This window comes from Octopus sinensis, linkage group LG9 (genome assembly GCF_006345805.1).
Source record: "Octopus sinensis linkage group LG9, ASM634580v1, whole genome shotgun sequence".
Classification (NCBI taxonomy): Eukaryota; Metazoa; Mollusca; class Cephalopoda; order Octopoda; family Octopodidae; genus Octopus; species Octopus sinensis.
Window position 1 is genome coordinate 56,749,496 of NC_043005.1, and position 14,027 is coordinate 56,763,522.

Here is a 14,027-nt window from a genome sequence, read left to right on the forward strand (position 1 = left end):
AACGAAATCCAGTGCCTTATAAAGGATCTTCCTCGATTTAGATATATATATATATATAGGTCCACTATGTCTAATTGGTTAAACTGAACCCTATCTCTTCCACTATTGGTTATAAACCATGTTATGTCTTCACTGAGGTGACGCCATAGGGCGCCAGAAGCCCTTCTAACAGCGTTATTGATTTTCTGATGAGCTGCTTGGTTTATGATCCTTGATCCTAATAAAGGCTTCTTTCTTCACTAGTGTCTCTACTCTATCCTCTAACTGTCATATCCTTCACGTCATAGTTAATGCCATCATAAGCTTGAGAGGTAACAGTCCAATTATGTAACCCTGCACTCTTCAGAGATGGCAATTATGGAATGAAATATGCCGACTGCTCTCCATTGTTGGCGGTGAACAAACACATCTGGTTTGTGGTTGCTCTGAAAAAGATGATGCAATGAGCCAAGCAAGGGTTTAGAGTTATGTCCCTTGATACCAAATCAACACCTCTGGGGTGTTGCAAGGCGACAAGAGTTTTCAAGGAAAAAGTGTATGGAAAATATCTGTATGTTTTATGATTGGTGTTCTTCTGGGGTGAGGGGCACCAAAAGCCGCATATTTTATATTTTTTCTTTTGGGCTTCTTACAGTTTCCGTCTACCAAATCCATTCCTAAGGTTTTGGTTGGCCTGTGAATACAGTAGAAGACACTTGCCGAAGGTGCCACGCAGTGGCACTGAACCCAGAACCATGTGGTAGGGAACCAAACTTCTTACAATACAGTCACGAATTGTTCTGTTTCCCATGTCTGTCATTTTGTTAGTATTAGAACACATGAACAACTACTGGCCACTGCAATTTGCACAATTTGATTACAGTTTTGCCAAAGCTCTAAAATCTCAGAACCATCTGAATTCCATAATTGCTCTGAAAACTGTTGGGCAGCAACAAATTGATACAACAATTGATCACTAGAGAGCTGCTCCCATTCAGTTCCATAATAGATCAGTAGAGAAAAATCATGACATATTGAAAAGTTTAATTTGTTGTATTGCAATTTTGGCTTGCCAAGAATTATCATTTGGGGAAAACAACGAAACAGAACAATCAGACAATAAGAATAATTTTCTGACTATATATGAAGCAGTAGCAGAATACAATGATTGTGTAAGATCATATTTAGATTTCTATTTCTTTACTACCCACAAGGGGCAAAACACGGAGAGGACAAACAAGGACAGCTAAAGGGATTAAGTCGATTATATTGACCCCAGTGCGTAACTGATACTTATTTAATCAACCCTGAAAGCATGAAAGGCAAAGTCAACCTCGGCAGAATTTGAACTCAGAACGTAACGGCAGACAAAATACCGCTAAGTATTTCGCCTGGTGTGCTGACGATCACCAGTTCGCTGCCTTAAATCATATTTAGATTTCATGAATAAAAATGCCAACTGTACATTATCTGGACTTTCAAGTGATGTTCAAAATGAGATCATTAATAGAATAGCTGCTACAACTGAAGGTGAAATGATCAAACAAAACATTATTTGTTGCTGTTATGTTTGATGAGACTACAAATCTTTGAATGAAAGCTCAATTGTTATGCATCTTGCAATTTGTTGACGAGATGGAAAAACCTTGAGAAAGGGTTTTGGGATACACCAATGTCAGTAAAAATAGAAAAGCTGAATCGCTAACAGAAGTTCAAATATTTGTTAATGAATTCAATTGTGGCCAAAAATTCATTGCACAAACTTATAATGGAGCTGGGTATTTAAATCGAGTACAAAGCGCAACCACCATATTTGTAGATTGTTGTGCACATTCACTTAATTTAGTACTCTCTCAATTGGCTTCAAGTACTAGTGGATATCGAATTTTCTTCCATATTTAAAAGGAATTTCAACTTTTTCTTGAAGTCAATGACTACTGGATGAAATCTTTGGAAAGCGATTTCCAAAGTTACATAAGACATGTTGAAATTATTCATCTCGAACAGCATCCATTTTGTCCAACAAATTTCCTGAATTTTCTTAGTTATTTTCAACTATATTAGAAAATCCAGATGATAGCACCTCTTCATCGATTTCTTCGTCTGCCGTAAGGCATTATTTTTCAAACACGCCAGCTAAGTTGAATTGTCTAAAGTCGAAATACGCCTGTTGTTTTTGTCCTGTTATTATTATTATTATTATTGTTTTATGTATTTATATTCATATTACTTTTTGTTTTTTGTATTTATTTTCGTGTAACATCATCCATTTTTCTCTCCTTGTTTCGTATACATTCGATCCTTTTTCCAAGAAATCTAATGCTCGTAGCTTAGTTTTTCCTTGGGGCTGGCCAGATCAGAACAATCTCAAGATTAATCAGCCGAAATTGTGAGGATGATCCGGTTCTTGACTGAAGATTAGAGGCTTCGAATGACCCGTCCGTTTTTGTATCTTCTATTTGAATGTTTTGCGTTCTTATCCCATTTTGTATTTTTATATATATATTTTATACATATATATATATATGTATGTGTATGTATATATATATATATATATATATATATATATATATATATATATATATATATATATATATAAAGTATTTATATATATATGTATGTATGCATACACACATACACATACACAAGCATACACACACATACAAAAACACTAAAGTTAAAATTAAATAACTAAATAAATAGGTGGTCTAAAAATAAATAAATGATTAGATGATTAAAACTATTGCATAACGCTTTGCACTTAATGTGTTGTATCTGATGAAGTATATTATATTATACTATAAACATATTCTAACAATGAATAACAACTTATCTAATCCCTTATAATATCTTATCCATCGATTAAAAAATTTGTACTTATAATTTCCATCATAGAATTTCCCACTGTATTGCTCATATATTTTGGTAAATGCACATTTAATCCCCCTAATTAGACAGATACACGTTTTCACATTACAATATACGGTTTCATACATTTGTAATACCTTATTTCTCGTAAATAATCTAAAAACCACATCCCCTAGTCATATCGCTATAACCTATTAGATTATATTCACTAACCTATACGCTCATCAACTTTCTATTTCTATAATTCTTAATTTAATATAATTTAATTTAATTTAATCTAGTCTCAATATCAATTTTTACTTTCATATCTACCCATAGTTAAATGTGAATTATTTGTTTCTGTTTTCATACATATAATTTTTTATATAGTTTGTTTGTATTATCTGTTAACCACTAACTAACCATAGCAGTGCCATGGCCTTTCAAATAATTTAGCTGACCAATTAAATTACGTGAATGACCACAACCCCCTCCCCGTTACTTATAGGGATTCACAACTTGTTAACTATAAAATAGTGGAATAAATAACGGAAGGTAATACAGTATCTTGTTAACTGACCAGAGATTTAAAGCATTTACTAATTTAGTACCAAGTGCGGATGTTTACCCTTTGAACGGCAGATTGAGAAATTAATTTTTTGTAACTAAACACTTTCAAACTTCAGACACTGGTAGAATGTGTCGTATAAAACATCTTTCTAGAAACAAATACTGCCACCACATTTCCACTATTGAAACACTATTACCAACTCTACCACCACCACCATTGTAACTTTCAGCACTGCTACTAACATAACCACCAGTACCACTATTAATACCACCAGCCCCACAACTACCACTACTCCTACAACCAACACCAACACCACTCCAAATACCATGAACATCATCACTATTTCTAGTGTTATCACCACCACTACTACTACTCATACCACTATTTCTCCACCTCAACAACCACTACTACTACTACTAGCATCACTACCACCACTGTTACCACTGCAGACATTTAAAAAAAAGTGATAAACAAAACATCGAAAAACAATACTTTTATATTATTTTAATTTTATAATACAATTTGTTAGAGAGCAGCTTCCAATAAACAAACACTGGCTGTTAGAATCACAGACAGAAGATTGGTACCAACTGTAGCATCAGCAATAGATGACTAGTGCCAATTGTTAGTGCCAACACTACAACTTGTATGGGTCATAGACATAGGCTAACACCAACTGTTAGAATCACAGCTAATACACAGCTAGTACTAGCCCTAAGAGTCACAGCCAAAACACTGGCACCCATTATTAGGGTCACAAACAAAACACTAATGTCAATTGTATAGGCTACAGGCAAAAGTCCAGTGGTGCTTATTATAATGCACAGCAGTCCATCAGTTGTCACACAACAAAGACAACAGCCTGCTACCAGCTGTCAGAGAATAAGGACTGACTTGGTGCCAAGCATCAGACAAAAGACCTCTTGGTGCCAACTGTCACACAGCAGATGAGACAACAGTCTGGTGCTAAGACAACACAAACAGCAGTCTGGTATCAGCTGTCAGGTAACAGAAATATCAGTCTGGAGCCAACTGTGAGGCAACAAAAACTGATATGGTACCAGCTATCACCTAACAGATGAGAAAATAATCTGGTGTCAAAACAACAGAGACAGCAGTCTGGTGCCAATAGTCAGACATCAAGGACTAACCTGGTGCCCAGCATCAGATAAAAGACCTCTTGGTGTTGTCACCCAACAAATGAGACAAAAGATGGGTGCCAAGACAACAGAAGATGCAAGCAGTCTGGTGTCATCAGATAACAGGAATACAGCAGTCTGGTGCCAACTGTGAGGCAATAAAGGTTGATTTAGTACCAGGCATCAAATAAAAGACCTCTTGGTACCAGCTGTCACATAACAGATAACCAGGGGCCGGGACAACACAGACAGAAGTCTGATGCCAACTGTAAGACAATAAACATTGATAACATGCCAGGCATTAAATATATGACTCTTTGGTGCCAACTAATACACAACAAAGAAGTAGCCTGGTGCCAAGACAACAGAGACAGCAGTCTAATGCCAGTTGTTGCACAACAAAAACTGATCTGATACCAGGAATCAATAGCCCTCTCTTGTTGCCAGATGTCGCATAAGAGACAGCCTAGCAAAATATTCCCAACAATGTGATGTCGTCAATTTGATTGAGTGGTCTGGCTGGCTGGCTGGCTGGCTAACTCATGAGCCAGAAATGGGTGAAAGGGGTAGACACAGAATTGAGCTAAGGTGAAGTTTGTGATGAACAACAGATAAATGACAAGATAAGTGAGAGAGAAAGTCTAAGTGTTGAATAATGTCCTCAACTGATCACCATATTAGCTGCAGGCTCTCCATCAGTAGATGAGGGATTAACCTCAGTGAGAGTAACAGTAACTTGTTGCTCCGGCTGCTGTTCCTGTTGTTGTTGTTGTTGATGTTGTTGTTGTTGTTGTTGTTGTTGCTGCTGGTCTACTGTTTCATTTGTGGTTGCTAACTCTGATGTTTCTGCTACAGTTGCTGCTACTGCTTCAACTTCTGTGGTTGTTGTTGCTGCTGCTGTTGTTGTTGCGGCTGTTGTTGTTGTTGTTGTTGCTGTAGTTGCTACTTCGGCAGTAGTTTCCATGACTGTTTCTGCAGCTGACAATGTTGTTGATGTTGTTGTTGTTGCTGTTGTCAATTCCACTGTGTCTGTTGCAATTGCTGCCTCCGCTGTTGCTAATATTGCCGTTTCTGTTGTGGTTGCTACAATGGCCTCTGTTGACTCCACTGGAGCTTCTTTCACTTCCATCCCCAACACCAGACCCGACCCTTCCACAACACCTTCAGTCAATTCCGACAATGACTGTTCAACAACAGGCGCTACCATCGTTGTTGTTGTTGGTGTCGTCGTTGATGTTGTCATGACATCAGCACTGACGAATGTCACCTGGCTAACTGTGATAGCCTCGCTGATTGGTACCGCGATGTGATGTTTCGTCATCATCAGGCTTTCTGTGAGATTCTGCCCAAGTTCCTTCACGTCAAGCACTCCTTCTTCTACTTCTCCATCCTCTTGTCTCTCCCCCCCACTTACTTCCCCTTCTTCTCCCACCGATTCTGAAACCCCTGTCCCTTCAGTCAGCACACAGCTGGGATCTGCACTGATATCCTCAAACTGCTCCGTCTGAGATGCAACAGCAATTTCGGAGCCACCCAAAGGATTGCTTTCAGTCAGCGTTATTTCACCATCTTCAGAATTTCCTACAAGTGAAAAGAGGACCGGATTAGTAAAGAGGGAGACATACAAAGAAAAATTTGGTAAAGAGAAAGATGAAAAATTGAAAAGGAATAGCTAGAGATTAAATAGACAAAACAAGAAACTATGACATTACAACCAGCCAGGAACAGTCTTCGCTACATTTGCGGCACCTGCCAGAGGGAGTGTTTGTCCAGGATAGGACTACACAGCCACAGCAGGAAATGTATTAGGACATGAAATGTAAAAGCCGGACTAGACTATTTTATGTGCAACTCCATTGTCTCCTGAGACAAAAAGGATGCCAACCAATATACAAACATAAAGGAAGACAAGCAGAGAGGCAGAAGAGACTACAAAAGAGAGTGAGAGGATTCATTGTGGCTATATTCCATAATCTGCCATATATATGCTATAACACCTCACCTGTGAGGTTATAAAATTTCACCTGTGAGGCTCACAATATCTTCAGAACAGATTTTAACACCTCTTTGTCTCTTCTTTTGTATTGTCTTTTTGTTGCTTTTAGAATTGTCCAACACATAGTGCTCTATGAACCCCATTTCATGCCCATCACAGTGCAGATAGGAAACCAATTTCAAGTCAGTGTTTCACTCACACTACCAAAATAGACATTGTGCACCCAATGAACCAAAGTGAAGTGAAATAGTGATCTCAAAATATAAAGCTGAAGTTGTCTGTGTATGGCAGGTTTGGTAGCCTTCAACTAACACTATCTCCTCTGAGACCCTGCAGCGCAAGTTGACCAAAATTGAGAGTATGATAGAAGAAGGCTTGCTCTTCATTCCATAGAAGAAAAAATTCAAATCGGACCATGTTAACACCAAAAATTATTTACATCAAAAAGGTGCTTTTTTTCTATGAAAATCCCTACTTTTTACGATTTTTTGACTGCTGTGTCACCATTTTTCGGTGTATTTCAACCAGAAAAATGTTCACTTAAAGAGAATAACAAGCTACATAATGCAAAATTTTTACCTTTCAAAAATTCCAATTCTAAAGGGTCGAAACAAACCCGAGCAACACCGGGCAATCCTGCTAGTAAAACATAAAAGGACCAGACACAAAGTAGATAGACAGTAAAATATAAGGGAATGGGGAAGAGTGTGGCAGAAGACGGAAAGAGAAAGTAAAATATAAAGGAACAAAGAAGACAGTGAGAGAGAGAAAGAAAGAGAGTATGATATAAGGAAATAGAAGAGAAAGGAAGAGTAGGAGGAGAGAGAGAATGAATAAAATATAAGGGAACACAAGAGAGTAAGAGGGGAAGAAATACATAAAGGAACAAGAGGAGTGAGAAAGAGATACAGTAAAATATAAGGGATCAGAAAAGAGAGACAGAGAGAGAGACAAAAATCATCATCATCATCATCATCGTTTAACGTCCGTTTTCCATGCTGGCATGGGTTGGACGGTTCAACTGGGGTCTGGGAAGCCAGAAGGCTGCGCCAGGCCCAGTCTGATCTGGCCGGGTTTCTACAGCTGGATGTCCTTCCTAACGCCAACCACTCTGTGAGTGTAGTGGATGCTTTTTATGTGCCACCTGCACAGGTGCCAGGGGAGGCTGGCAAACGGCCACAATCGGTTGGTGCTTTTTACGTGCCACCGGCACAGGGGCCAGGCGAGGCTGGCAACGGCCACAATTGGATGGTGCTTTTTACGAGAGAGAGAGTAAAATGTAAGGAAACAGTAGAGAAAGGAAGAAAGAGAGAGAGAGAGAGTGAAATTTAAGGGAAAAATGAGAGAGAGAAAGGGTGAGAGATATAATAAAACATAAGTGAACAGAAGATAATAAGAGAGAAGAAACAATAAAATATGATGGAACAGAAGTACAGGGAAGAGAGATACATTTAAAATATAATAGAAGTGGAGGGAGGAGGAAGAGAGTGAATGAAGTATAAGTGAGTAGGGGAGCGGTAAAGACAGAAAAGAGAGAGGGTAATATGAGAGAGAGAGAAAATAATTAAATAAAACAAGAAACCTTACAAGAGACAGACATAATGAATCAGAATAAATTTCATCATCATTATTGTCGCTGCCAACATCACTAACATTATCATTACTTACCTGTGAGGTTGAGTTGTTCCACAGTGATGTTGACCTGCTGTGAAGTGTCCATGGGTATCTGTTGGGACCCTATTGTGATGTGCTGGCCATCAACCGACAGGGATGTAGGGATCTGGATTCGAGCTTCTGTCGTCCCTGTTGACGTTGCAATGGTTAATGCCTGCTCAATCATGGTAACTTCACATTTCTGCTTTTGATGTTCCTGTCAAAAGTGAGAGGTGGAGAGAGAGAGAGAGAGAGAGAGAGAGAGAGAGAGAAAAAAAAAAAAGAAAACAAATTATATCACTTGGCCAATGAATAACATAATGATAAATCTTCAGATTTCCTAGAGGGTCCTAACTTTGGAATATTCTTTTCTACTCTAGGCACAGGGCCCGAAATTTATTTGGCAGGAGGGGGGCCAGTTGATTAGATCATCTCCATTATGCAACTGGTACTTAATTTATAGACCCCGAAAGGATGAAAGACAAAGTCTACCTCGGTGGAATTTGGACTCAGAACATAAAGACAGACAAAATACCTATTTCTTTATTACCCACAAGGGGCTAAACACAGAGAGGACAAACAAGGACAGACAAACGGATTAAGTCGATTACATCGACCCCAGTGAGTGACTGGTACTTATTTAATCGACCCTGAAAGGATGAAAGGCAAAGTTGACCTCGGCGGAATTTGAACTCAGAACATAGCGACAGACAAAATACCAATAAGCATTTCGGCCGGCATGCTAACGTTTCTGCCAGCTCACCACCTTCTAACTTTGGAATATTGACATAGACACAAGTATGGCTGAATGGTAAGAAGCTTGCTTCCCAACTACATGGTTTGGAGTTCAGTCTCACCGTGTGGCACCTTGGACAAGTGTCTTCTACTATAGTCTCAGGCCGACCAAAGCCTTGTGAGTGGATTTGGTAAATGGAAACTGAAAGAACCCCATTGTATATATTATTTTATTCTTTTACTTGTTTCAGTCATTTGACTGTGACCATGCTAGAGCTCTGCTTTGAAGGATTTCAGTCAAACAAATCAACCCCAGGACCTTTTTTTTTTGAGTTATGGAGATGTAAACGCACCAACACCAGTTGTCAAGCAGTGATGAGGAGACAAACAGAGACAGAAACACACACACACATAGATATATACATACGCACGTACAAATATGCACACACACACAAACACATACAACAGGCTTCTTTCAATTACCATATACCAAATCCACGCTTTAGTCAGCCCGAGGCTATAGTAGAAGACACTTGCCCAAGGTGCCGTGCAGCGGGACGGAATCCAGAACCATGTTGTTGGTAAACAAGCTTCTTAAGACATGGCAATACTTCTACCTATATGCATGTGTGTCTGTGTTTGTCCCCCTCACCACCACCACCACCACTGCTTGCCAACTAGTGCTAGTGTGTTTACATCCCCGTAATTTAGCAGTTCAGCAAAAGACACTGATAGGATGAGTACAGGCTTTAAAATAATAAGTACAGAGGTCAATACATTTGGCTAAAAATTCTTTGAGGCAGTGCTCTAGCATGGCCACAGTCTAATTACAGAAACAGTTAAAACAGAAGAGATAAAAGATACCAGGTAACAGTACTAACCACCAACCTATATTATTAATTTTTTTATAACTTGCTTTGTTTTGACTTTAAACAAAAAATAAATGAAATCATTTATATATATCAGACAATGCTTCTTCAAAACTACATTACTCTATAATGATAAATAATGGCAACAACAACAACACTTTCTGATTTAGATACAATGCTAACAATTTAGATGGGAGGAGGTCTTGGCTGGAATCACTGACTCCAGTAACAATTTGGTACTTTTTCATTGAGCCCAAAAAGACAGAAAACAAAGTCAACCTTAGAAGAACATTGGCAGAAGGTTGCACATTTGGGGAGTGGGGTTTGTCAGTTAAAGTGACCCCTGTACTTGACTCGGACTTTGTTTTATTAATGCTAGAAAGACAAAAGTCAAAACTGACTTTGGCAAGATTTGAACTTAGAACATAAAGAGCTGGAACAAATACTTCAAAAGCTTTTTGTTCAATACTCAAATGTCTCTGCCAATTCATCCAAAAGTTTCTTTTGACTAAACAAAAGATTGTTTGTAATTTGTAATGTGGCTGATAGGAAATGTGCAGAAATCTGTTTTTTTTTTTTGTTTTTTTTTGTTGATGATGCTGTTGTTGTTGTTTGTGTGTGTGTGTACGTGCATGTGTGTAAAAAAGGAGGTGGGCTGTAAAGTTCATATGCTGACTATGAAGGTGTGATTCTAGAGTTGTGAAATCATGCATGCATTAATTACAACTCCTTTTATTAATAACTGCATTGTTTCTTCCCAGGTAAACTGACATTTGACTGTTCAAAGAAGACTTCAAAAGTAACAAGTAGTGACTTCTCTTGAAAATTGACAAAATTTGGAATTGTGGCATTATCAGGTACCTGCAGAAAAAGGGTTTAGCCCCCAGCAACATTTATGCTGACATGGTTGCTACATTACGGAAGGACACCCAGCTTTATCAACAATGCAAAAGTGGGTAGAGGAGAAGGGAAAACCTTGAAGATGACACCACCCTCCACTAAGACCTTGATCATGCTCACCACATGGTGATAAATGACAGGCATTTGACTATAAATCAAATAGCCAATGCTATAAGCATATTCCATGAAAGAGTTGAGAATAACCTGCACAATGAACTTGGCATGATGGAAGTTTCTGTTCAATAGGTGCCATATCTTCTGATACCTGATCAAAATGGCACTAGGCTGATCACACCACAGAAAAATCTGACATTGTCTGAGGCAGATCCAGCTGGTTTCCTAGAATGTTTCCTAACCCAGGATGAGTGTTGGGTTCATCACTTTGAGCCAGAAACAAAGACAATCTGTGTAGCTGAAACACCTCTCCTCACTTACTCTAAAGAAGACCATGGTAAAATTCCCGATGGTCAGACATGTTTTTGCAAAATTTTAGATATGAATATTGATTTTAAATTTTGGCCACAAGGCCAGCAATTTCAAAGGAGGAGGTAAAATGATTGCATCCTCCACAGTACTCAACTGGTACTTATTTTATTGACCCTAAAGGGATGAAAAGCAAACTTGACCTCAGCGGAATTAGAACTCAGAATGTGAAGATGGATGAAATATTTATTTCCTTATTGCCCACAAGGGGCTAAACATAGAGGGGGCAAACAAGGACAGGCAAACGGATTCAGTCGACTATATCGACCCCAGTGCATAACTGGTACTTATTTAATCGATGCCAAAAGGATAAAAGGCTAAGTTGACCTCGGTGGAGTTTGAACTCAGAACGTAACGGCAGACGAAATACCGCTAAGCATTTCGCCCAGCGTGCTAATGTTTCTGCCTGCTCGCCGCATTAAGATGGATGAAATACTGTTAAGCATTTCACCTGGCATGCTAATGATTCTGTCACCTCACCACCTTACTGGAAATGAATATTGGCAATGAATAATGGAAGTGAAGTTGAAAACAAAAAAGAAGCAATAAAAAAATTTAAAAAAGAGAGACTTACAATGAGTAAACTTTCATTATGGAAAGTCTGACTACATTTATCACAATCCAAGGTTTTCAGATCAGAGTGCTTCCTCTCAATATGTTTCCGAATGTCCGTGAACGTGTAACCGAAGAAATCGCAAACTCCACATTTGTAATCTCGTTGACCTTTATGTCTGCTCAATGAAAGTGGCAGTGGAGAGAGTGAGAGAGAGAAATAAAGAGAAAATAAGAAGTGGAAGATACTTTTTGCATGGTCCGGGACTCCAAAGTGGGTCCAAGAACCAGTAGGGAACAACTGTTACAAAATAAGGCATTAAAAAACTGTTATGGATAAGTAGTTAACACGTGGCACCAAAGTCTTTCAACCATGAAGGAAAGAATAACACATTGCATCTTTTCACAGCTGAATGCTTAAATCATACCTTTTGACATGTAGCTCTTTGTTCTTTATGTGTCGGAATGCTTTTCCACAGACCTCACAGATGTGCTTCGGTTCATCATGTATGAGAACATGTTTGGAGATGTCTGACCTTTCACAACCTCTGAGAAGACAAACGGAAAAATTGTTGTTAGCATTATAAATCATAACAAACCTTAGTCCCTTTATTAACAACCCAACTGAGGCTATATCATGATATCTCTAATATTAAAACATTCCAAGGCAACATTCAAACTCAGAATGTTAAAAACCAGAGACAGTATAACATTGTATCTCTTTCTACTGTTCTAATGGTTCTGCCAACTGTTTCTAATTTAGACATAATCCCATGAATTTTCAGGTAATGGGGTTAATCAGTTACATCAATCACAGTACTTGGCTGGTTCTTTATTTTATTAATACCAGAAGGATGCAAGACAAAGCAAACATTAGCAAATAATAATAATAAAAATAAGAGTAATAATAATCCTTTTTACTACAGGCACAAGGCCTGGAATTTTGGGGAATGGAGAAAATCGATTACATTGACCCTAGTGTTTCACTGGTACTTAATTTATTGACCCCAAAAGGATGAAAGGCAAAGTCGACCTCGGCGGAATTTGAACTCAGAACTTAAAGATAGACAAAATGCTGCTAAGCACTGTGCCTAGCGTGCTAATGATTCTGCCACCTTGCCACCTTTAATAATTTCTACTTAAGGCACAAGTACTCAACTGGTATTTATTTTATCAACCCTGAGAGAATGAAAGGCAAAGTCAACCTTGGCAGAATTTGAACTCGACACATCAAGATAGACGAAATGCTACTATGCATTTTGCCTGGTATGCTAACAATTCTGCCTGCTCGCCACCTTAATAATAATAATAATAATAATCCTTTCTACTATAGGTACAAGGCCTGAAATTTAGGGGAGAGGACTAGTCAATTACATCGACCCCAGTGTTTCACTAGTACTTAATTTATCGACCCCAAAAGGATGAAAGGCAAAATCAACTTCAGTGGAATTTGAACTCTGAACGTAACAACAGACGAAACACCACTAAGTATTTTGCCTGGTATGCTAACAATTCTACCAGCACGCCACCTTAACAGGAATAATAATAATAATCCTTTCTACTGAAGGCACAAGGCCTTGAAATTTTGGAGGAGGGGACTAGTCAATTACATCAACCCCAATGTTTCACTGGTACTTAATTTATCGACCCCGAAAGAATAAAAGGCAAAGTTAACCTCAGCAAAATATGAACTCAGAACATAGCAGCAGACGAAATACCTATTTCTTTATTACTCACAAGGGGCTAAACACAGAGAGGACAAACAAGGACAGACAGATGGATTAAGTCAATTATATCGACCCCAGTGCGTAACTGGTACTTATTTAATCGACCCCGAAAGGATGAAAGGCAAAGCTGACCTCGGTGGAATTTGAACTCAGAACGTAGTGGCAGACGAAATACTGCTAAGCATTTCACCTGGCATGCTAACAATTTTGCCAGCTCACCACCTTAGTAATAATAAAGATGATAGTAATAATGGCTGTTATAAGATTAGAGCAATTAACAAGTGGGCTGTTGCTTTGATGAGATATGGGGCAAGGAATAGTATCTTGGAAGAAGCATGAATTACAAGAGATAGACCAGAGAACATGTAAATTAAGGACAATGAACAAGGAACTACACTCCAAGAGTGATGTGTCAAGATTGTATGTAAAGAGAAGGGAGGGAGGATAGGGATTAGTGTGTTGTGAAGGTTTCATAAGGGAAGAAAAAAATAGCCTGGTCTGGTATGTCAAGGGAAATAAAGAAGAAATGATTGAAGCAGTAAAAATGTAGGGAACCTTAAAAGTGAACAAAGCCAT

General features: G+C 38.5%; 1 protein-coding gene across 1 annotated transcript; it reads right to left on the reverse strand.

Annotated features, from left to right (window-relative positions):
• Positions 1–3,881: 3,881 nt before the first annotated feature.
• Positions 3,882–12,496, reverse strand: LOC115215816 (zinc finger protein 236). Its single transcript, XM_036505979.1, has 5 exons — positions 12,153–12,496; positions 11,747–11,903; positions 8,201–8,402; positions 5,345–6,117; positions 3,882–5,311 (listed from the first exon to the last, which is right to left on the reverse strand). Exons 1-5 carry the CDS (start codon positions 12,314–12,316, stop codon positions 5,198–5,200), a joined length of 1,410 nt encoding a protein of 469 aa, XP_036361872.1. The 5' UTR covers positions 12,317–12,496; the 3' UTR covers positions 3,882–5,197.
• Positions 12,497–14,027: the final 1,531 nt, after the last annotated feature.